Source organism: Chiloscyllium plagiosum, unplaced genomic scaffold (genome assembly GCF_037043375.1).
Source record: "Chiloscyllium plagiosum isolate Xiang-an unplaced genomic scaffold, Cpla_swu_hap1 HiC_scaffold_17, whole genome shotgun sequence".
NCBI lineage: Eukaryota > Metazoa > Chordata > Chondrichthyes > Orectolobiformes > Hemiscylliidae > Chiloscyllium > Chiloscyllium plagiosum.
In genome coordinates this window covers 59632101-59655383 of record NW_028270155.1, presented here as the reverse complement: position 1 = coordinate 59655383, position 23283 = coordinate 59632101, and the positions used below count along the sequence as shown (strand labels likewise).

At 41.5% G+C, this 23283-nt stretch overlaps 1 protein-coding gene across 1 annotated transcript in view; it reads left to right on the top strand.

Annotated features, from left to right (window-relative positions):
- Positions 1 to 21023, top strand: part of slc12a3 (solute carrier family 12 member 3) — a 66244-nt gene extending 45221 nt beyond the window's left edge. The window contains 9 exon segments of the mRNA XM_087995590.1: positions 1003 to 1073; positions 1912 to 2018; positions 4435 to 4533; positions 11513 to 11533; positions 11536 to 11619; positions 14151 to 14238; positions 14370 to 14496; positions 15607 to 15674; positions 16636 to 21023. Of these exon segments, the coding sequence (XP_087851716.1) occupies positions 1003 to 1073; positions 1912 to 2018; positions 4435 to 4533; positions 11513 to 11533; positions 11536 to 11619; positions 14151 to 14238; positions 14370 to 14496; positions 15607 to 15674; positions 16636 to 16777 (807 nt within the window). The 3' untranslated portion in view covers positions 16778 to 21023.
- The last annotated feature ends 2260 nt before the right edge of the window (positions 21024 to 23283 follow it).

Sequence of the window (23283 nt, the reverse complement as noted above, 5' to 3'; positions counted from 1 at the left end):
TGCCCCTGCCCCCCTCTCTTCCCCCCCCTTGCGCTCTCTCTCTCTCTCTCTCTCCCTCTCTCCCTCTCCCTCTCCCTCTCCCTCTCCCTCTCCCTCTCCCTCTCCCTCTCCCTCTCCCTCTCCCTCTCCCTCTCCCTCTCCCTCTCCCTCTCCCTCTCCCTCTCCTCTCCCTCTCCCTCTCCCTCTCCTCTCCCTCTCTCTCTCCCTCTCTCTCCCTCCTTTAGGGAAAGAAACTGCCATCCTTATCTGGTTGGGACTACATGTAACTCCAGATCTGGATTAATGGTATGGGCATTAAATGCCGGCCTAGCCAGAGGTGCCCACATCCTGTGAATGAATTGGAAGAAAAAGTTTTTGTATTTTATTTTTATGTGGAAGGTTACAATGGCACCCTCTGTGGAAAAGTAGAGTATCTCTGACAGCAACAATTTATTCCTTCATGGGACTGAGCATCACGAGTCAGCTAGCATTTGGTCAATGACGCTGTGGTGATGTTTCTGAATGAGTAAACTGGAGGTTAATACTCTGGTGACAGGAGTTCAAATCCTGCCATGGCAGCTTGTGGAATTTAGATTCAATTAATTAATTGATCTGGAATTAAAACCTAGTCTCAGTAATGGTCACTGCAAAACGATTGGATTATCAGAAAAACCCATCTGGTTTGGTCATGTCCTTTTGAGTTGTAAACTTTGCCCAGCCTGGTCTTCATGTGACTCCAGACCTGCAACGTTTGATTTGATTCATAACTGCTTTCTGTAATGGCTTGGCAAGTCAATGCAAGTTGTGTCAAACTGCTAATGAAAAGTCAAGCTTCCATGTTTGTGCATTTAACTGCATATGTACAGATATCAGTTTAATCCATTCCTTCCTGAGAGTATTGACACCACTACTGCCACAGGACGTTGTGTTCTCTTTGTTTAAATTAACTCCTGATTCCCACTCCAAACCATCATGTAAAATTGTTGATATATATTAAAAGGAATCATATTACATGTTTAATAGGTTGTAGGTCTTGGGCGGATGGAGCCCAGTGTGCTCATGATTGGATTTAAAAGGAACTGGCAATCTGATCAGCATTATCTAGTGAGTATCCAATTACTATATCAATTATTGTGCAAAAAGCAAATCATTTTAAAAGGAGAGGTAATGTGAGATTTTAAATAATGTGGATGATGAGAGCTTGTCTCAAGATGTGTTCTAGATATTTTAGTGTTTTTGTGAGTTTAGTCACATTCTGGTATGTAGGATGTTATATTTTTGGTTTTCCAGGCTAGATTACAGATTGCGTCACGAACTGAAAATTAGATCTTTGCTAACCACTTATTGTAGGAGGATGTAGGTATAACATCGAATGCTAAATTGTGGTAAATGCTTGCTGGAGAGTATGAGACATACACATCACTGTCTCCTGTCACTTAACACAACTATCAGCAGGACAAAACTAACATCACCATTTTTAAGACAGTATCTGCTCATGTAGGTGGGAGGTGGAGAGAAGTGAGGACCTGGCAGCTCTCCACCCTTCCGCGTCTGGTCTCCCCTGGCAACCCCGCACATGGTTGTTGCGTCCGTACCTCCGAGCTAGGAAACCTGGGTTTAAGTCTCACCTGCTCCAGAGGTGTGTTATAGTGTCGCTGAATAGTTGATTTACAAACAAAAAAGCTGGATTCTTCTTCAGTAGCCTCTGTACAGGGAAAGGTGGAAACTGATGATTGTGGTTTATAGATTTTCAATAAAATCCTTAACTCTCTGGAAGCTATTTTGTGCCGAGATCAACATGTGAAAAATCAATCTGTTTAACAAGAGATACAATCAAATGTCTCTGCTTAAAGGTTCTGCACCACCAATAGTTAACAAAGTGATAGGATTCTCTGTTGCTCTTGGTAATTTGAATTAATTCTGGTGCAATAGTTAACATCTGTATTTGAATTATAGTGACTCTTTTGACTTGAATTATGGCATATGTGTGATGAGAATGAAGCAGGGCTTCGATATTTTGAGAATGATGCAAGCACACGGTGAGTATGGGACAGACATTTTAACTCCAATAATATACTCTGGACCCAAAAGCTAGTACCTGTGGGTTGTGATGCTGTCAATTTCATTAATTTTTCAGCAATAAACACTGTGTGATGAAGCATAAGAAATTGGATCAGAAGTAAATCATATGGCCTTGAGCTTGCTTCACCATTCTGTAAAATAATGTTTAAGCATCAGCCTGAGTCAACTTTCCCATTTGATCCATATATCCCACCCAAACTGATATTAATCTCAGCCTTGAATGTACTCTGTGGTTGAGCATCCACAAGCTCTGTGGGAGAGAGAATTCCAAATATTCACAACTTTCTGTGAGCAGAAATATATCCTCATCTCCATGCTAAATAATTAATTGCTTAACCTGGTACCCAGGAGCTGTAACCTGTCAACATCTAACCTCCGGAGCCTTCTGGTCATTTTGAATGTCTCAGTGAGATCACCCCCCATTTTTACTCAATTGCACAAATGATAGGGTTATTTTATTCAGTTGCCTCACAAGGCAACTCTTTCATCCCAGGCATAATGCCACCCCCTCGAAGGCCGGTATGTCTTCCTATCAGCATGGAAACTCAAACTGCACGTGGAAGTATGATCTCATCAAAGACCAGCATCACATTTTATCTATCTGCCTTTGTCTCCCCTTCCTGTATCTTTGTTAGTCTTAGATCACGGGTGTTCACTTTCTTGCTCCTTTTGGTCTGTGTTATCATCTGTTCTACCTCTCCACTCCATATTTCTCCCTTTTATCATTCTATTCCTCTAGGACCTCTCCCAGTTCCCTCCATTCAGTCTCTGACTGACTGCCGGGTGCTTTCTTTATTTGCCATGTGAATTTTTGATTCTCCTCTTCTGCCTCTGGCTTGATCCTTCCTTTCCTCTGTTCCATCAATCCTAATTCCAATCCATTTTTAAATTTCTGATTGCATTCTTCATTCAATATTCCAACTGTTTTATGATAACCTTCAACAGTCACTGTCACTGCAGGGCTCCTGTATTTGAGAGTTTCTTTAATTGTGCATGAAGGACCATTTCCCTACTCATGCCCACTATTTGTTGATTATCTTTTATTTACATTATTGAATTTATAGTTTTTTTAAAAAGAGACTAATAATGGATGGAATGAAAATGGAATTTGAAGCCTTGAATGATCACATATCATAATGTTTCTCAATACTGCTAAGGGTTGATGCTTCTCTGAATTTTTCTGTTGGAGGCTGAAAATATATTATCTTTATTATTTCATTCTTGTATGTTCGCTGCTATTAAAATCAAGGCTTAATGTGCTATCTTTAGGCTCTGAAATATCTTTCATAGATTGCAATGTTATCGTTAGATCACCTTGCTTTCTTTCCTTATAGAATCTACAGATACACACATGTTAGTACTGCCAGATTTTACTTCCCTGCTCCTTCTTTCCTCTAACCTTGGTGGATCTGTCCTACACTGTACGCATTGGCCCTTCTTTCCTCCAAGTTTATGAATAAAAACACTTGGCTGTGGTGATGGTGCAGAAAGTGGCAGAAAACTAGAATAATTGGCCCTCGAGACCAAGGCTTGGGACATTGGGCTACATCAAGGCACAATAGCCGAAATCTCGAGGAGTTGGGGGTTCCACTGCACTCAGGTCAGGAGCTAGGATTCTGTCCTTGCCCCTGCTGGAGACACTGACCCCCTTTCTGGGTGAGAGAGGCCACAGACTTGATTGGTGAATTAGTGGCCAATGAAGGACCCCGACCTGCCAGTGGGTACACGCATTTGCCTCTCGACATGTGAAACAAGGGAGGGATGTCCAACTGAGGAACCAGGGCATCCTGCCTGTTGTTGTAGGGTTGAGGTGCCTCCATTTGCTACATTTGAAGGGGAAGGGGTGGAAATGGCCATGACCTTGCCTGTGATCCTCTGACCTCTCTCTGCCCATAACCTCCACTCCACAAGACCAGAAAGTAGAAGATTTATCTCCGTGCATTAAAGCCTTGGCCTCTAGCAGAAACCATTAGGACCTAGAGGCTGCCCCCCTCTGGGGCTGGACTGGACCTGAAACCTGTTCAGGTAGGTGCCTGATCTCTTTGGATCATCAGTCCTCCCAGAGCAAAGCAACTCTCATCAGCTTCCCAAACCAGTGCCAATATTACATTTCACCCATTTGGTTTGTGACCTTACATTCCCCCAGATCAGGATGTCTGCCACAATCTCAGCTATTTGCATAATATCATCCCTTCAAGAGAGGAATGGAGAAACGTGCATTGAAACAATATTACTGAAGCCATCTGCAATGGGAAGTTATGACCAGATACTGGCAGTTCACTGCGGAATATTTAAGATTGTACTGAATGATGGTTCTGCCGCTTGTCTATGCTGATCAGTTTTAAAGAAAAGCCATCATTATTTTTGCTTTAGTGGACTCCAGTACAGTCGTTGTTGCTCAGCAGACCAGTACCATTTTCCAGTTGGAGCAAGGCAAAAAGACCATTGACGTCTATCGGCTCTTTGACGGAGGTAACATTCTGAATTGTTCACGAGTAACAGCTAGAAGGAGGAGCTGCAGATTTTCCTTTGTCACCCTTTGTAACTACACTAGTTAAAACGTAATGAGATAAATTGTTTATTCCAGTTGGAAAAGTCATAAACTACAGTACATTAACTACAGCCAACTCCTCTTCTCATTGACAGAAGTGAGCGTCCACTCTGGGATTATATTTTTTATTCATGAGACGTAGGTGTTGCTGGCTTGGCCAGCATTTATTGCCCATTCCTGATTGCCCTTGAGAATGTATTGGTGAGTGCTGCCTTTATCTGCTGTGGCCCACGGGGACAGGTACACCCACAGTGCTGTTAGGAAGTGACTTCCAGAATTATTTCCCACCTAGGACACTACCCTGAGGAACTCTTGCAGACATGTCCTGGAGCTGAGTTGACTGGCCTCCAACAACTACAACCATCTTCCCATGTGCCAGGTATAACTCCAGTCAGTGGAGAGATTTCCCTGATTCCCAATGGCTCCCATTGATGCCCTTGATTGCCACCACTCAGTCAATGCAGCCCTGCTATCAAGAGCTGTCACTGTCACCTCCCCTCTGGAATTCAGCTCTTTCATCCATGTTTGAACCAAGGCTGTAATGAGGTCAGGAGCTGAGTGGCCCTGGCAGAACCCAAACTGGACATCACTGAGCAGGTTACTGTTCAGCAAGTGCTGCTTGATAGCACTGTTGATGTCACCTTCCAACACTTCATTGATCAAGAGTTGACTAAAGGCAGAAGTTTCTCCTGCATTTTGTGTACAGGACATACCTGGGCAATGTTCCATATTGTTGAGTAGATGCTAGTGTTGTAACTGTACTGGAACAGCTTGGCTAGGGGAGCAGCAAGTTCTGGAGCACAAGTCTTCAGTGCAATAGCAGGAATGTTGTCAGGGCCCGTAACCTTTGCACTATCCAGTGCCTCCAACTGTTTCTTGATATTACATGGAGTGAATTGAATTAGCTGAAGACTGAGGTGGATCATCCTCTAAGCACTTCTGGCTGAGGATTGCTGCGAACGCTTCAGCCTGGTCTTTTGTCTGATGTGTGCCTGGTTTCATTTCCTTTAGCAAATGATACAGCTGAATGGTTGGCTAGGCCATTTCAGAGGGGAATTAAGAGAAAATCCCATTGCTGTGTGCCTGGGGTCAGGTCAGCTGAGGATGACATTTCCTTCTCTGAAGAACATTGGTGAATCAGGTTTTTACAGCAATTGGCAATGGTTTTATGATTAGTATTAGACCCGTTTTAATTCCAGATTTATTGATTGTATTCCGGTTACAAATTATCTGTGGTGGGATTTAAGCCTGTGTCCCCACAGCATTAGCCCTGGGCCCTAAATTTCTATTCCTATGATTTTATAAAGGTAAGGTGTCACTTGGCCTTACATATCTCTCTTCAGAAAAATATCCCATCTTCTTAGCTGTCGTGGTTTTTGTTCGGCAGCAGATCTTGCTGCAAGGAGAAACATTTGAGGTCATGCTGTTTCTCTTGTGTCCAGGCCCCTTATTCTCTGCTCCTTCTCTTCCATGTCCCCCTTTCAAGATTCGTCAAGCAGTTCCCAAAACAATTGCAGAAAGGTCCTGGTAAATGAAATGTCCATTGTTGTCATCTGGTTTACATACAAACGTGTGTAATAACATAACATCTCTGAACAAGTTGATTAGAAAATATCTACAGCATGAGTGGCTAATATCAGCAGCTGTACTGATAGAATGCAGTATTGAATTGTGTGTACTGTGATGATGCTGCTCCTTTAACAAGATTATGTTGTCCTTGGTTTTTTTTTCAAGACGGGTTGTAAAAGGCAGAGGTTCCGATTTGTCTGGGAGTTGGAACTTACTAATGGCGAACAGGTTTTGTTTAAAACAGTGGTACAATGAAAGGGGAGTGGCCTATTCTACCAGTTCAGAGATTTTTCTAGTTTAGTTTGGTTTGGTTTTAGCAAGCAGTCTGTTCGAAGCTGCTGGGGTAAAAAGGTTCCCTGATTCAACTAATGTTTATATGTGTGTGTTGCTCTCTCGTGCTCGCTCTCTCTCGCGCTCGCTCGCTCTCTCTCGCGCTCGCTCGCTCTCTCTCTCGCGCTCGCTCTCTCTCTCGCGCTCGCTCTCTCTCTCTCGCGCTCTCTCTCTCTCGCGCTCGCTCTCTCTCTCTCTCGCGCTCGCTCTCTCTCTCTCTCGCGCTCGCTCTCTCTCTCTCTCGCGCTCGCTCTCTCTCTCTCTCGCGCTCGCTCTCTCTCTCTCTCGCGCTCGCTCTCTCTCTCGCGCTCTCTCTCTCTCTCGCGCGCTCTCTCTCGCGTGCACTCTTACATTTCTCACATCTCTCATGTAAGAACCCGTGTTTAAATTTACCTTTTGCCAAGGGATGTGTTTATGGAATTTTGCAGGAAATCTGAACAGCTCTTTAAGTTGCGGAGGATATTGTGTCGGTCAGGTTTTCAAATATTTGTTATTCTAAGTTCTATTTTCTTTTGTTTGTGTTTAATTCAGTGGTGTGTAAATAAATTCTGTTTTATATGAAACCCAAGTGGTTTGACTAGCTGCATCCACCTTACATCTGCCTAAAACAACTACATAAGTTAGGGTCTGGGCGATCATCTTAATACGTTTTGAGGGGGTCTGGCCTGGTCTATAACAGCACACTATAGCTGATCTCACCCTGACTATTAAACAATGCAGAAGGTACAAATTTTATTTTAATTTCCTCATGCAATATTGTTAATTTGATAGGAAAATATTCCATTAATTATTTCTAGCACTCTGTAAACAGTAACATTGATTTTGGTCACTTGTTCATTAATATTTTCTGCACATTCCACTATGTGTGCACGGTTATAGTAAATTCATATTTGAGGCAAAGGTTTGTTATCCGTACTTGCAACGCAGAAAAACAGCAGAGTCTAGAAGACTTTCTCCTGCCTGGTATGTGCATGTTATTCAATATCACTATTTTGTAGATGGGTGCAACTGAATTCTATTTTATCAGTAACCTTGCAGAGTAGAAAGATCAACTGATTTCAAGCAATTTAGTGAAACTCAAAAAAAAACAGAGGTCTTCACACTCAGTTGGAGCCCTCGGGTGTCTCTTTGCAATGGGCGAGAGGACAAAGATTGAGTGTCCCACTTGTATCTGCTTTCTTGATCAGCAAGTCTGAATACACTGCTGCTTCTCACTCCAGTATCTCGTACACAACAAATTTTACCATGAGACTTCAAATAACCCTTGAAATTGTAAATAAGTCGACAAAATTAAACTCAGTAGAAAAGACTCTTGACAATTATATGTAGTGTAAAACCGGTCACGGATTCACTCTGAGTCCATTGTGCACTCCTGTCTTGGCAATTCTGCAAAGCCTGATCACAGTGTATTCCAGACCCTGTTAACTCACTGTGTGAAAATGTTTTCCTCCCATCACCTTACTGTTTCTTTCAGTGATTATTCGTTCTCTATCCTTTCACATGGGATATTTCTCCAAGGTGGCAGTGGGGTTTGCCTCTTCAGCCAGAGCATGTCTGCAATGTTTTTAAAAAATTTATTTTTTCCCTTTTCATGTTTTTTTTCTCCTCCTTTGTTCTTGCCTCCTGCTCTTGGGCGACATTGGTGATATCCTGACCTCAGTATGGACTCTGACTCCAGCTTCAATGCCAATGCCTGGTATGGAATGGGTTGGAAGGACTGTTATTCTGAACTTCTTCTTGCTTTATTTTTCAAATTTCTATCTATGATCTCTCATGCTGGAGTTTTGATTTACTTTATTTCTCTAATTTTCTTTTGAAAAATTTGCACTTAAGAATCTGTATCTGGGTAGCTTTGTATCTAAGGTGACTTGTAAACATTTCACTGTACTCATGTGAGCTAATTCTAAATTCTCCCTATCTACTCTATGCAGATCCCTCATGATTTTGAATATCTCTAGCAAACCTCCTCTCCTTTCTTTCTTATAAGGAAAACAGTTATAATTTCTCCATCCTAACCTCATAACTGAAATTCCTGCTTTTTGGAGCTAATTTTGTGCATGTTTTCCACACATCCTCTTAATGCTTTCATGTCCTTGCTAAAGTGCCTCACCCAATAAAATGGACGATAGTGAGTCAGCGTTCTGCTTTGCACCACTCTCGGTTTTTACTTTGTCACATGTATTTTGATGAGGCCTAAGATTATTAAGCATCAGATACGTCAATGGCAGCATGTCAGCAGAATTGTCCTTGCTTCAGGGCCTGATGAAAATGTTAGCTGCTATTTAGGTGCTGCTTTAAACTCGAGAATTTTGAGAAGGGTAACAGTATTAACATTTGTAGGCCTAAACCTCCAAAGTGGCCCTGCTCTTCCCTCCCCAATGCAGAGAAAACTTGCAATTGGCTCCAAAATGGTTCCAGCATCTCACTTTACCATTTTTCAACCCAAAGTACTCTGATAGTTACTGCCAGAAGGAACTGTTATAAATGACCTTTGGGTGACTATCTGGATTTCTGGGGTGGGGCTGGGCGCACACCATTAAAAAAAAAATTGTGCCCATGAATGTCTGAAGTTTGGAAGATGCAACAGCAGTCACAGAAACTGACCTGAAGGACTGGCTTTTAAAAAGCCTCCGGAGCTGTCAAGCAGACACATCAGATCTGTATAAAAGCTGGCTTTTCAGCTCTCAATTTCCAGCTACTTAATGATGAGAAGTCCCCCTCCCCCCGACCTCCTCCATTCTCAGGCCATGCTGTTTGGCACAGTGTACACCATCTGCTTGCTAGGGCTTTCCAAATACTACTGCTGAGTGCAGTTTGAGTGCAGCCAGCATTATCGCCTGGACACAAGTGGGTTAAAAGTGAGAGATAGCGATACATCAGCTGACGGGACACACAGATACATCAAAAGGCATAGAATGATAGGCAAGAACAACAGAGGAGAGGACAGACAGTGAATTTGTGTTTTAATAAGTTTAATTGTTTTTGAGTAAGTTTCGCTCTTATCATAAATATTCCATCAGTTTTAGTGAGAAACAACATTACAACAAATTTCCACCTACGATATGGCTTGTTTACTCCAAATTAGATAGCTGCACATTTAATCTGCCATTAACTGTTCTTAATTGGAAATTGTACCTACAACTTGAAGAAGAGGAGTAGGTGAAAGGTCAGCATTATGACAGACATTCTCCTGATTGTGTTCCTTGCTGTTTGCTGCTACTGGTGATCAGAAGGCAGCCATGACTCAGTGGTTGCATTGTCATAGGTTCACTGGTTCAAGTACCACTCTAGACACTATTACACAGTACTGCAGGATGACTGTGACTGCAAAGCTTTCAGCTGAAATGGTAAATCATTGCTTTCTAAGGTGACCGTAAAAAAATGCTGCAAAACTCTTTCAAATAAGAACAGGAGACTTATTCCTGGTATTCTGGCTAATATTTAATCCTCAAACCTGTCACCAAGTCATTGCTATATGTGGGAGCTCACTATCACAATTTGACTGCAATTATTCCAACATTACAATAGTGATAACAATTCATAAAATAATTCATTGACCCTGTACTGTGCTGTGGGATATTCTAAGAATCACTGACTTGTACAATACAGAAGACACCCTTTGGGAGTCTGCACCAAATAAAACTTCTCCAAATCTACATTCGTCCCACTGACCAGCATTTGGCCCATAGTCTCGAATATTATGACATTTCTAGTTGATCTGAGTACTGGTAACCCCCAGGTTGAAACAAATTTCATTCCCAAGTTGATTTCTATGCAAGTCGGAACACAGTGCAAGATAAAATAAAGCAACCATTTGTAAATACAGGAAATGTTTTCATGTGGAATATTAAAATTTATACCCCTGTTTAAGGGCGCTTGTAAGTTGGACATTTGTAAATCCCAAATCTTGAAGATTGAGAGGTTTCCTGCCTCAACTACTCTCCAGGTTTCCCACCACCCTCCGGGTTAAAACATTTTTCCTCAAACCCCCTCTCAACCTTCTGACTTTCACCTGATAATTTCCCCCTTTTGTTAATGATCCTTGAACGAAGGGGAACAGCTGCTTTTTGTTCACCCTGTCCATGCCCCTCATAATGTTATGCCCCCAAAACATTCCCCCTCAGCCTTCTCTGGGCTAAAGAACACAACCTGAGTTTATCCAGCCTCTCTTCATATCTAAGCTGGTCCAGCCCAGGCGACATCCTAGTGAATGTTCTCTGTACCCTCTCCAGTGCAACTGCATCCTTCTGAGAGTGTGGTGACCAGAACTGCACACAGTACTCCAGCTGTGGCCTAGGCAAACGTCTCTGCTGCTCCTCAAACATAACCTCTCTGTTCTTGCATGACAAGGTCATGAAAGTTCTTTTGTGGATTGAGTAACTGAATTTTCATGAAGTATTGCATAATTGTCTCACTGAATTAGAGTTATGTCTAAGTCTGTCTCTGTGTTGTTCCCACTATCTCCCATTGAGAAAGTTAGGTCAGTGTAGTATATGGGCTGAAAATGTGTTGCTGGAAAAGCGCCGCAGGTCAGGCAGCATCCAGGGAACAGGAGAATCGACGTTTCGGGCATAAGCCCTCCATTTCTGAGTGGGTTGTGTTTGATCTCTCCAGTCTTCTCTTTTCTTGTATAAATCTACTCTATTTAATTAATTACGTCTTCCTTCTGTCTGTCTGCCTCCAGTTCTATGTCATTCGTTGACTATGGGCAGGAGGTAGGTGAATACCTGTTCCTCACTTAGACATTTCAGAGTCACTTTCAATAGTACTCTGAACTGGCCCCCTCAGAAGTGAGAGAGAAATCTGATCTTCCTTCCTGTTGTTTAGAGGTACAGCACAGTGAATATTGTCATTGAAACAGCATGGGCGCAGTGAGAAGCAGATAGGAAAGGAAGGGAGAGAGACTGATGCAGCTGCGACAATATTCCAGGACTGATCAGAATTGGAATCCAACATGCCAACTGCTATTGCACTAATCTGTTTTTGTTTTCAACACTGTAGGCCTTACTCTCTCAATCCCATATTTCTCACTCGCAAGAGGTGGCGCAGTTGCAAGGTTCGTGTATTTGTGGGAGGTCAGATTAATCGTATGGATAAGGAGAGGAAGGAATAAGTACACTTGAATCAGGCGGGGACTTTCATGTGTCTGTTATCAAGCATCCCATTGTGATAGTTCTGATTTGTATCATTATTGTGCAGTCTCTTTTTCACAAGGTTAATGGCTCAATTTTATGGTGATCAATGATTGAATCATGGATATGGGTGTCATTGACAAGACCAGCATTTGTTATCCATGCCTAATTAACCCTGGAGATGCACTTGTAACAGTTGATTGGCTTGCTAGTCAATTTCAGATGGCAGTTAAGAGTTAGGCACATTGCTGTTGATTTGGGCATACAAATAGACGACATTGACATGGCATGCTAGCTCAGTGGTTAGCACTGCTGCCTCACAGCGCAAAGGATCTGGGTTCAACTCCAGCCTCAGCGACTGTCTGTGTGCAGCCTGCACATTTCCCCTGTGTCTGTGTGGGTTTCCTCCAAGTGCTCCACTTTCTTCTGTCAGTCCAAAGATGTGCAGGTTGGGGGAATGACCATGCTAAATTGCCACAGTGTCCAGGGATGTGCAGGCTTGGGGGATTAGCCATGGGAAATGCAGGATTATATGGATAGAGTAAGGAGGTGGGTCTGGGTGGGATGGTCTTTGGAGGGGCAAAGGGCTGAATGGCCTGCTTTAACACTGTAGGGATTCTATGAATTGCAAATTTCCTTCCCTAACGTCATTGGTGAACCAGATGGCTTATTAGTTTGAAGGTCATCACTTTTGGTAATAGTTATGCGTTGTATATTTTTAAAAGTTCATTGAGTTAAGTTGTCTCCACCTGCCATGTTGGAATTTGAAGTCAATTCTCTGGATTGTTTGTCCATAACATAACCATAATGTGACCATGCCCATGTTGTACCAGACTCTGATGTTCCAGACTGCAGTGGTAAACAGTTCTTCTGCCTCTGCTGATAATGCTTCATGGACACCTCGTTTTAGGCTCCTATATCTATCCATCTGTCCCATGTTGTATGGACGGTCTCCTTACTGCGAAGAGGAGAACTTCTAAATCTCTAGTGAGCCCAAATAATGTGAATTACGCTCCTTAGTGATGATGCATGTGAAAAATATATCCTTTTAGCTTTCCAAGCCTCTACCCCCTTTACCCCCATGTAAATGAAACAGTCATCTAATGGCATGTCACCCAATTGTATTACAAAAAAAAATAAATTAAACCCAAAACAATTACACTAGCAGGTATCTGAAAGAATACATTCTGAATAAAATTGCTATCTTAGTGTCGTCATCACTTTATTTTTGCACACATCATAATGCAGGTGTGTTTATGCTTTAGGTTTACAAGATGCAATACGAGATTGACAGAGTTGACATAGAAAGGATGTTTCCTCATGTTAGGAAATCTAGAACAAGAGGTTGTACTTTTGGGAAAAGGGGTAACAGACCAAAAATACAGATGAGAAAAAAATTACTTCTCTCAAAGGATTGTGAACATGTGGAATTCCCTACTCCAGAGTTAGATGCTGGGACATTGAGGGAATTTAAGGATAGACATTTTAATTAGTAATAGGTTGAAGGGTTGTAAAGAACAACAGGAACGTGGAGTTGAGTTTGAGATGAGATCAGCTAGATTGTATTAAATGGCAGAGCAAGCTCAAGGAGCTGACTTGCCTGATTCTAGTTCTATATTCTTATGTTCTAGCTATATTGAGGTAACTGCTTATAATTGACCACTGGAGACTGAGTACAAGTTTACTATTGTTTTATTTGAGCAATGCATCACTCCAGTTAGACTACAATAAGACTCTAAAGAATACTGAAAAATTGAATACTTTTATACCTAATGCATCTCATTATCCAAATTCTAATCTTGCTTTTTATAAATATAAGAAACAGATGTCCATTCTGAGTCACAGGTTAAATTTCAACAACACCGTCTTCACCTACTCGGGGAATAAAAAATCTTATGTTGTTATTATCCCCATTCCCTATCTGTGTCTGCCTTACCCTGTCTCTAAATCTCTACTGACTCCAGGGCCTGTCCCTAATTGTGGTTGTTAGCAGCAACTTCCATTTGTCCTGTAGATTCCAGCTAACACTAATCTCTAGGATACGTAAGGTTCATTCTGTACAAGTCCATTAATTGAAGTCTGTTCTTCAATCTATCCGTCTAAAGGTTTATGTAAATTTGTGCACTTCAAATCATACATTTGCTGTAATTGTATTGAGGGGTTTCCTACCAGTGAATAATCTTAGGCTCTACTATCTTCCAGTAATTTTCAGAAAGAAAGTTCTTGCTATTTCTCACAAATACCTAGCGAGCAACAAAAAACAGTAATCAGAAATTAGAAGGAGCCAATCAGTACAAATTAATTTTTCACAATAAATAGCATGAATGTTTAGTTTTATACTCCACCTGTGAGGAAGACAGACTAGTGCTGGCAAGTAAACTGACTCAACTTTTGTTTCCCTGATGTCACACCCAACTCAGGTCTCATTGTCAATATTAAAGAGAAAACTTGACGAATTTAACTTCAGCAGATGAAGATACTGAATTAATAATTGTCTCTGTGTTTTAGGATGATTACTCTCTCAAACAAATTCCGCCTTGGTTTCCATGAGGTACATATCCTGACAGATATCAACACGAGCCCACGTCCTGAACAGTAAGGAACACTGCAGTACAAACGCGATAGCTTTATAAGACTCTGCAACATAAAATGCTAGTGATTCTAGTTTTACGTCTTTTATTTCATAAGCCATTCTTTCAACCCCCTTCCTTTGTTGCAGCTTAGAGATTTGAAGATCTGATTGCTCCCTACAGACTGAATGATGGCTTCAAGGATGAAGCTATTGTTAAGGAGCTCAGGAAAGATTGTTCTTGGAAGATCTTAGATGAAGAGATTAAGAAGAACCAGACAAAAGCGTGTATAGATCTGGTTGGAGATTTCATTGTGAACTAGAATGGCTTGAGGGCCAGTTTGATAGTAACTAGACTGGTAATAGTGCGTAAACCTAAATTAGCCTCCTTTCAGGGCTTATTGTACTATTGTGTATGACCCATGTTTTTCTATTTTGCTTTATCTATGCATCCTGTATGTTCATGGTTAAAAATCGCATAACACCAGGTTACAGTCCAACAGGTTTATTTGGAAGCACTAGCTTTCAGAGCACTGCTCCTTCAGTTGGTTGTGGGGTATTAGATCGTAAGACACAGAATTTATAGCAAAAGTTTACAGTGTGATGCATCTGAAATGATATATTGAAAAAGACTTCAATTGTTTAAGTTTCTCATCTTTTAGGGAAGGACTGAGACCAACATGGTCATTCTATGTAAATCCCAGAACGTTTTTAAAGTTACATTCTCAAGTGAACTTTAACAATAGGTGCCATGTTGATCCAGACAAGGCATTGAAGGTGTAAGGTTAAAGTCTGTCTATCTCTGTCCCAATGTTCAGACTGATTTTGTTTCTTAAAAAAATGGGATTTACAGAATCGTACATGGATTCATGCAGTTTTTGAGCAAAATTAAATGAAATTCTGCAATTATGAATCCACCCTACAGTGTTGCATCACACTGTAAACGTTTGCTATAAATTCTGTGTCTTACGATCTTATACTCCACAACCACCTGATGAAGGAGCAGCGCTCCAAAAGCTAGTGCTTTCAAATAAACCTGTTGGACTATAACCTGATGTTGTGTGATTTTTAACTTTGGACACCCCAGTCCAACACTGATACCTCCAAATCATGCATGTTCATGGATCTGGATTATATGTTAAATTGTTGCTGTATAATTAAAATACGTGAAAATTTAGATTAGGTTAGATTCTCCCTAGTGTGGAAACGGGCCCTTCGGCCCAACCAGTCCACACTGACCCTCCGAAGAGTAACCCACCCAGACTTCGTTCCCTCTGACTAATGCACCTAACACTAAGGGCAATTTAGCATGGCCAATTCACCAGACCTGCACATCTTTGGATGTTGTTAAATTGTTGAGTGAGAATTTGATAATGTTAATGTGTTGCCTGCAGTCACTCAGACAAGTGCAACTGAACGAGATCTTGTTGGATTGCTCCCGTGATGCTGCGCTTGTAGTTGTGTAAGTATAAATTGTGTGTAATCTCCAGCTCAGATCATTGTTATCCTTGCCCCTGGATATTGCAATGCTCCAGTCATCAGATTTGTGTACCAAACACTTACATTTACAAAAATTGTAGAAATGAGCTAGGTATTTAGTGAAATGAATGAATTTTATTTCAAAATGCATGCCTAATTTATTTTCATAATGTATAGCTACAAGATAGATGCCAGTTATTTAAAAGTATCTGATTAACTATCTGAAAAATTTAATTGATGTTATAACTCTCATTCTCAAATAATAATGAACATTATAGATTCATAGTTATATATCTTAAAATCTCAAGAAAGTACATTAACATTTTATCAAGCTATGGTACCCAAAAATAGAAATTCAATAATTCAAGTTATGACAGCATATTTGTACATGTCTCTTTTGAACTATATATATATATATATATATATATATACACATTTAAAAGGTTATTGAAAAGTTGACTTTAACCAGATTTAATTTTCAGTTGGTCAATAAAACAAACAGTGACAAAGTGGCACTGTCTGTTCCTATTTTATACTTCTCTTGGTATTTCCCAAATTGTGGTTATAATTGTTTAAATTTTTATTTCAATTGCCTGCGTTATGTGCATCCGGATATCTTACCCAAAGAGGCTTAACAAAGGCTTGTTTAAGAGATATCTACCACTCTCCCTCAATAGCCCATGGGAATCTTTCTTATCACAGAAGATTGCTTCCCTTTCTTGTCATACACCTGCAAATTTAAGTACGTTAAATTTAAAATAGTGCTTCAAAATGTTTTTTAAAATGAAGGAATTAATGACAATAGTGAGATTGTGTATTTAAGATACATCAAGGATATTAGTTTTGTCTTGATGCCCTGGAATTCTCAAAAGGAACATATTTATTATTTCACATTGGTGGGTTTCTGTTGAGTGAAATGTGATAAAGTGGTTCTATCTTTTCAGTACAATGCCTGTCGCAAGAAAGGATACATGCTCGAGCACACTGTACCTGGCATGGCTGGAGACCCTTTCTCAGGACCTGCATCCTCCTGTCCTCCTAATCCGAGGAAACCAGGAAAACGTCTTGACGTTCTACTGTCAGTAACACTGGTTCAAGGACTGATCATGCGTTCACATTAACACATATTTGGACTAAGTATTTGCACCAACAATTAACACAGCAAAATCATGAGCATTTAGGAAATTTATCTGTAAGTTTTTAGGACTTGAAAGCACAAAATGGGTGACTTGGAATTAAAAGAGCAGCGTGAAAAGTTATTGTGAAAGAAGAACATGGTTTCATAAATTGGAGAGTTTCCTCAAGTGTAAAACCTTACCTGATGTGACTAGTGACCAAGGACATAACCCATTGTCCTTTTCATTCTGGTTGACCACATCTTCCTCCTGAACAACTCTCCATTGTCATCGAGCTGGGTAGGTCTCCTTTGATCTTATTCTATCCTTACCTATCTGTCAATGTCTTTTCATCCCCAGTCATTCCTTCTCATTCTCCCCAAAGATCTATTCTTGGCTCCCACCTGTTTCCCATCCACGTGCAATCTCTCTGTGACATTGTCCAAGACTATAGTGTTAACTTCCACATACGTCGGCACCCAGCTCCACCACCACTCCCCCTACCACCTCTGTTGATTCTACTTCTGTTGCTAAATTATCAAACTCTAATCTGACATCCAGTATTGGCGAAGCAGAAATTTTCTTCAATGAAATATTGGCAAGTACGAAGCTGCTGTTTTCGATTCCCACTCCGTACTCCATTTCCTAGCTACCAATTCCAAACCTATCTCTAGAAATGTCTGAGATGAGCTCTGTCTGCTCATGCCCTTTGCATCATATTTGAGTTAAAGTTGAATTTTTGACCTCATATTCATGCCATTACGAAGACTGCTTATTGACATCTATGTGATATCATTAGACTTTGCCCCTGTTCCGCCTACTTGCTGCTGAGCCCATGACCTTTGCCTTTGTTACCTCAAGACTTGCCTATTCCAATACACTCCTGGATGAAGTCCCATATTCTACACCTCATAAGCTCAAGGTCATCCATCTGATGTCAGTGTCTTAACTTGCAGCGAGTACCTTTCACTATCACCCCTGTGGTCTCTGACATACCTAATTCTCAATTTTGTTTCCAAATTCCTCTATGACTTTGTTAATCCCCATCTCCTGCTGCTGTGCAACACTAATGTCTGTACTAATTTAGTTCTGATTTCCTGAGAATCTCCATCAATGTCGTGCCCTGGCTTGCTTAAATTCTGAGCAGTGGCATTCTGTCCTTACACTTCATCTCTACCTTACTCCCTAGCTATAAAACCAAGCCCAACCTTTTGTTCCCCTGACTTAATATAACCTTATATTGCTTGGTTTCATTCTTGTTTGATAATGCTCCTGTGAAGTGCCTTGGGATGTTTTAATATGTTAAAGATGCTACATAAATCTAAGTTGTTGTAATACATATCTTCTCACCGAAGAAATAATTTTAATGCAGAAAGGAAAGGCCAACCTATCAATATTCATCGTCTATATTATGTAATGCACCATGCAACTAAAACAGTCACATTGTTCACATCAAAGCCCATTGTAAAACATTGGATATTTTGAATATATTATGCTGTCAAGAATGTTTATCATCAGTCACAGTGAAAGAAACAAGAAAAAGCAGTTGCCAGAGGAATCGCTTCAGCATCACCTCCCTACAATCAGTCAGTTCTGCCAAGTATTTTAATGGTATCATTATTTTTAAACCAAGGTTGAGGATATTGCCTGTTAATAACCTATCCATCTAATAAGTGCTAATACTGTCCTGTGGAACTCTGGCTTCTCCAAATCTCTCTGGCTCCAATTGTTTAAACAATTTCTATGATAACAACAGTCCTCCGTGACATGTCATGTTGTCAAGTGTGGTGCAGCAGGAGCGATTGGGTTCAGTTACATGCAGTGATTTCCTATACTGTCAGTTCCTAAGCTTGTCAAAAGGCACAATTTGTAACAGGAAGACAGAATTAAAGCAGATAGTTCTTGAAAGAGGATTCCTAGAACTGAGATTTGTCAGCAGTTCACTGGTTTTGTGATCTACATAAATATTTTGGAGGAAAACATAGCTGGTCTAATTAGTAAGTTTGTGGACAGTACAAAGATTGGGGTTGTGGATAGTGAGGAGGATTGTCAGAGGATACAGCAGGATATAGATCAGTTGGAGGTATGGGCAGAAAAATGGCAGGTGGGACTTAATCTGGACAAATGCTAGATGATGCATTTTCGAAGGTCAAGTCCAGGTGGAATTTATACTGTGAATGGCAGAACCCTTAGGAGTATTAATATGCAGAGGGGTCTGAGTGTTCAGGTCCACAGATCAGAAGAAAGCAGCACAGGTAGATAAGGTAGTAAATTAGGCCAATGGCATGCTCGCCTTCATTGGAAGAGGCATTCAGTAAAAGGTTAGGCAACTTATGCTGCTGTTTTATAAACCTTTAGTTTAGATTAGTTTAGATTAGATTAGATTACTTACAGTGTGGAAACAGGCCCTTCGGCCCAACAAGTCTACACCGCCCCGCCAAAGCGCAACCCACCCATACCCCTACATTTACCCTTTACCTAACACTACGGGCAATTTAGCATGGCCAATTCACCTGACCTGCACATCTTTGGACTGTGGGAGGAAACCGGAGCACCCGGAGGAAACCCATGCAGACACAGGGAGAACGTGCAAACTCCATACAGTCAGTCGCCTGAGGCGGGAATTGAACCCGGGTCTCTGGCGCTGTGAGGCAGCAGTGCTAACCACTGTGCGACCGTGCCGCCCATAGTTAGGCCACACATGGAAATTTGTGTACAGTTCTGGTCACCACACTATCAGTAGAATGTGAATACTTTAGAGAGAGTATAGAAAAGGTTTATCAGAATGTTGCCTGGTGTGGGGGAGTTCAGTTATAGAGTCATACAGATGTACAGCACGGAAACAGACTTTTTGGTCCAACTCGTCCGCACTGACCAGATATCCTAAATTAATCTATTCCCATTTGCCAGCATTTGGCTCATATCCCTCTAAACCCTTCCTATTCATACACCCATCCAGATGTGTTTTAAATGCTGTAATTGTACCAGCTTTCACCACTTCCTCTGTCAGCTTTTTACGTACCACCCTTTGCATGAAAACATTGCCTGTTAGGCCCCTTTTATATTTTTCCCCTCTCACCCTAAACCTATGCCCTCTCGTTCTGAATTCCCCCACCCCGGGAAGAGACTTTGTCTATTTATCATACCCATGCCCCTCATGATTTTATAAACCTTGATAAGTCACCCTTCAGCCTCCGACGCTCCAGGAAAACAGCTCCAGCCTATTAAGCCTCTCCCTACAGCTCAAATGCTCCAACCCTGGCAACATGTAAAGCTTTTCTGAACCCTTTCAAGTTTCACAACATCATTCCCATAGGAAATAGACCAGAATTGCATGCAATATTCCAAACGTGGCCTAACCAATGTCCTGTACAGCCGCAACATGACCTCCCAACTCAATGGTCTGACCAATAAAGGAAAGCATACCAAATACCTTGTTCACTATCTTATTTACCTGCAACTTTACTTTCAAGAGGCTATGAACCTGCACTCCAAGGTCTTTTTTCAGCAACACTCCCTAGGACCTTACCATTAAGTGTATAAGTCCTGCTAAGATTTGCTTTCCCAAAATGCAGCACCTCACATTTATCTAAATTAAACTCCATCTGCCACTCCTCAGTCCATTGGTCCATCTGATCAAGAAAGATAACTTTCTACACCTCCAATTTTAGTGTCATCTACAAACTAATTATATCTCCTATGTTCATGTCCAAATCACTTATATATGACGAAAAGTAGAGGACCCAGCACCGATCCTTGTGGCACTTCACTGGTCACAGGCCTCCAGTCTGAAAAACAACCCTCCACCACCACCCTCTGTCTTCTACCTTTGAGCCAGTTCTGTATCCAAATGGCTAGTTCTCCCTGTATTCCATGAGATCTAACCTTGCTAAAGAGTGTCCCATGGCAAACCTTGTCAAATGCCTTACTGAAGTCCATTTAGATCATATCCACTGCTCTGTCCTCATCAATCCTCTTTGTTTCTTCTTCAAAACCTCAATCAAGTTTGTGAGAGATAATTTCCCAAGCACAAAGCCATGCTCACCATCCCTAATCAGTCCTTGTTTTTCCAAGCACATGTAAAATCCTGTCCCTTAGTTATGAAGAAAGGTTGAGAGGTGACCTGATAGATGCTTAAAAGATTGTGAATAGCATGGATAGAATGGCAAGTATGAGGCTTTTTCCCAGGGTAGGAGGGTCAATTACTGGGGGGATGCAGGTTCAAAGGGGGGTGGGGGCGGGGGCAGGGGCGGGGGGGGCACGATTAAAAGAAATGTGCAAGGCAAGCTCTTCACACACAGATTGGTGAATGCCTGGAATGTGTTGCCAGAGGAGGTGCTGGAAGCAGACACAGCAGCAACATTCAAGAAGCTGGACGTATACGTGAACCAGAAGGGAATAGAGGGATACAAGTTCTGTAAGTGAAGACAGTTTTGGAACATAAGGGCAAAATGTGTCGATGCAGTATTGGAGGGCCGAAGGGCCTGTTCCTGTGCTGTATTGTTCTTTGGTTTAGGAAATGATGCACAATTTGATAGAAATCTACAAGGTGGCTTGTGAATTCCTGAAAAATCATTATATTTTAGGTAGTTTTGATTTTGAAGACCTGGAGTGTAAAAGTAGATAAAATTAAGATGATAATGTTTCTCTTGTGCATGTACCAGAGAATCTTCACCTTTTTGCCTGAGGAGTGGGTTCATGATTGACTCCAGTAAATAAATTGGTGGACAAATTTACTTTATAATTTAGTCTTGGAGTTTCTTTGGCGCTTCACCTGCTGTTTACACACAATTCTGTTATACGCTCAGCAAAGTTTTAACTGTGGAGCCATATAGCCTGAATTCTCAGTCTAAGTCCTTCTCCATCTGGCATCTAAAGAACCCAAGTAGTTCAGTTGTAGGTTTCCTGGTCATGAACTGATGGGTATTTCTGGATTAACTTGCAGTTTTATCATCAACTATTAAAACGGTTGGAGCTCCACTAATGGTTGCTATTCAGACTGACAAGTTGAATTAATTCCAGAGAGGCCAGTGTCCTGTACCCTTTACTTACACATAGAGAGTGCTTGACACTGATTAAATTGACAATAGCTATTTTGTCACTTCTCTGAAAGCTATGGCTTGGCTATGCAACCATTTCCATGGCTGACCCTTTTTTAAAGAGTTAACACAAAAGTGCCAGGATGGAGGCCAGGTTATGTGTGAACTTTCCGTAATAGTACACCCGGGGAAAGACCCTAAGCTCGCTTTATCTTCCAGCAAGTGTATCTCTGTCTTGTTGAATCTGTAGCCCAAGTAGGTCCCTTGGGGTGCCTGGAACACACATTTTTTCCTTTCCAAGGTGTATGCCCACCTGGAAGAAACATCTAAGGGCTATGTCCGAATCCTCTAAGTGCTCTTTATTGATCTTTCCTGTCATTATCACGTCATCTAGATAAATGGTGACCTGGGGTAGACTTTGCAAAATGTTCTGCTGAAAGATTGCTCAGGCTGATGGAACCCTAAATGGCTTTTGTACTTACGGGTATTAATTGTAGCATACCTCTGGAAATCCTCCTCTAATCGCAATTACATGTATGCATGGCTAATGACCAGCTTTGTGAAGGACAGCCTCCCCCGACACTTTTGCGAATAAATCCTCGATGTGAGGGACTGGGTATTTTGCCAGCTGCAAGAAGTGAAGATTCCTTTGCTTTCCAGGCTCCTGATTTCCAACTCCACTTTTGTCCATAAGGCAAATGGCACTGGGCGGGCCTTGCAGAATTATGGAATTACTTCCTGGTTAATATGCAAGGTGGCCTTGGCCCTTTAATAATCCATAGACCTTCCAGCAAAACGTCTGGGTATTTAATTTGGACTTCACTCAGGCAGCCAACCAAGGGTGAATCTTGCGATCAATTCCATCCCATCACTCTTGTGCCCAAGCCTTTTATTCCAATCAGTGGGAACTGAAACAGCTGCTTCGCAAAGATACCGGACCCTTAACCTGTAATGGTTCCTCCAGTATAGGTTCTCAGTCTCGACATGGTCGTGCAAACTTAAGGGTTCGAGTCCAGAGCGAACTTTATTAAAGACTGGATTTGCGATCACTGAAATGGCTGCGCCAGTATAGCGTTTCATTAGAACCAGGTGACCATTTAACCAGACGTTCATTTTGATTGGTTCTGATTTGGACGTTGCTAAGCAATTTAACTGTTCCAAACTAGATGTAGGTGGGCTTTCTAGGGGGTTCACCCTTCTAGATACCAGCCTTTGAGTTCTCTTACTGAATTTAGGTCCAGTGAGATTCTTTTGCTGTCTCATGTCCACATACTGGCAACAATTACAGTGGCTTGCTGGCCCAGATCCTGGAGAAAATTTTGACTGTCTGACTAAGGCTTGGGTTTGGGCTGTGGGCTGATCTAGAGTTCCTCTGTTCAGGATATGTCCTGAGTGAGGCTGTGCAATGACTTTCCTCAAGTGGTGTTCCCCAAGCTCA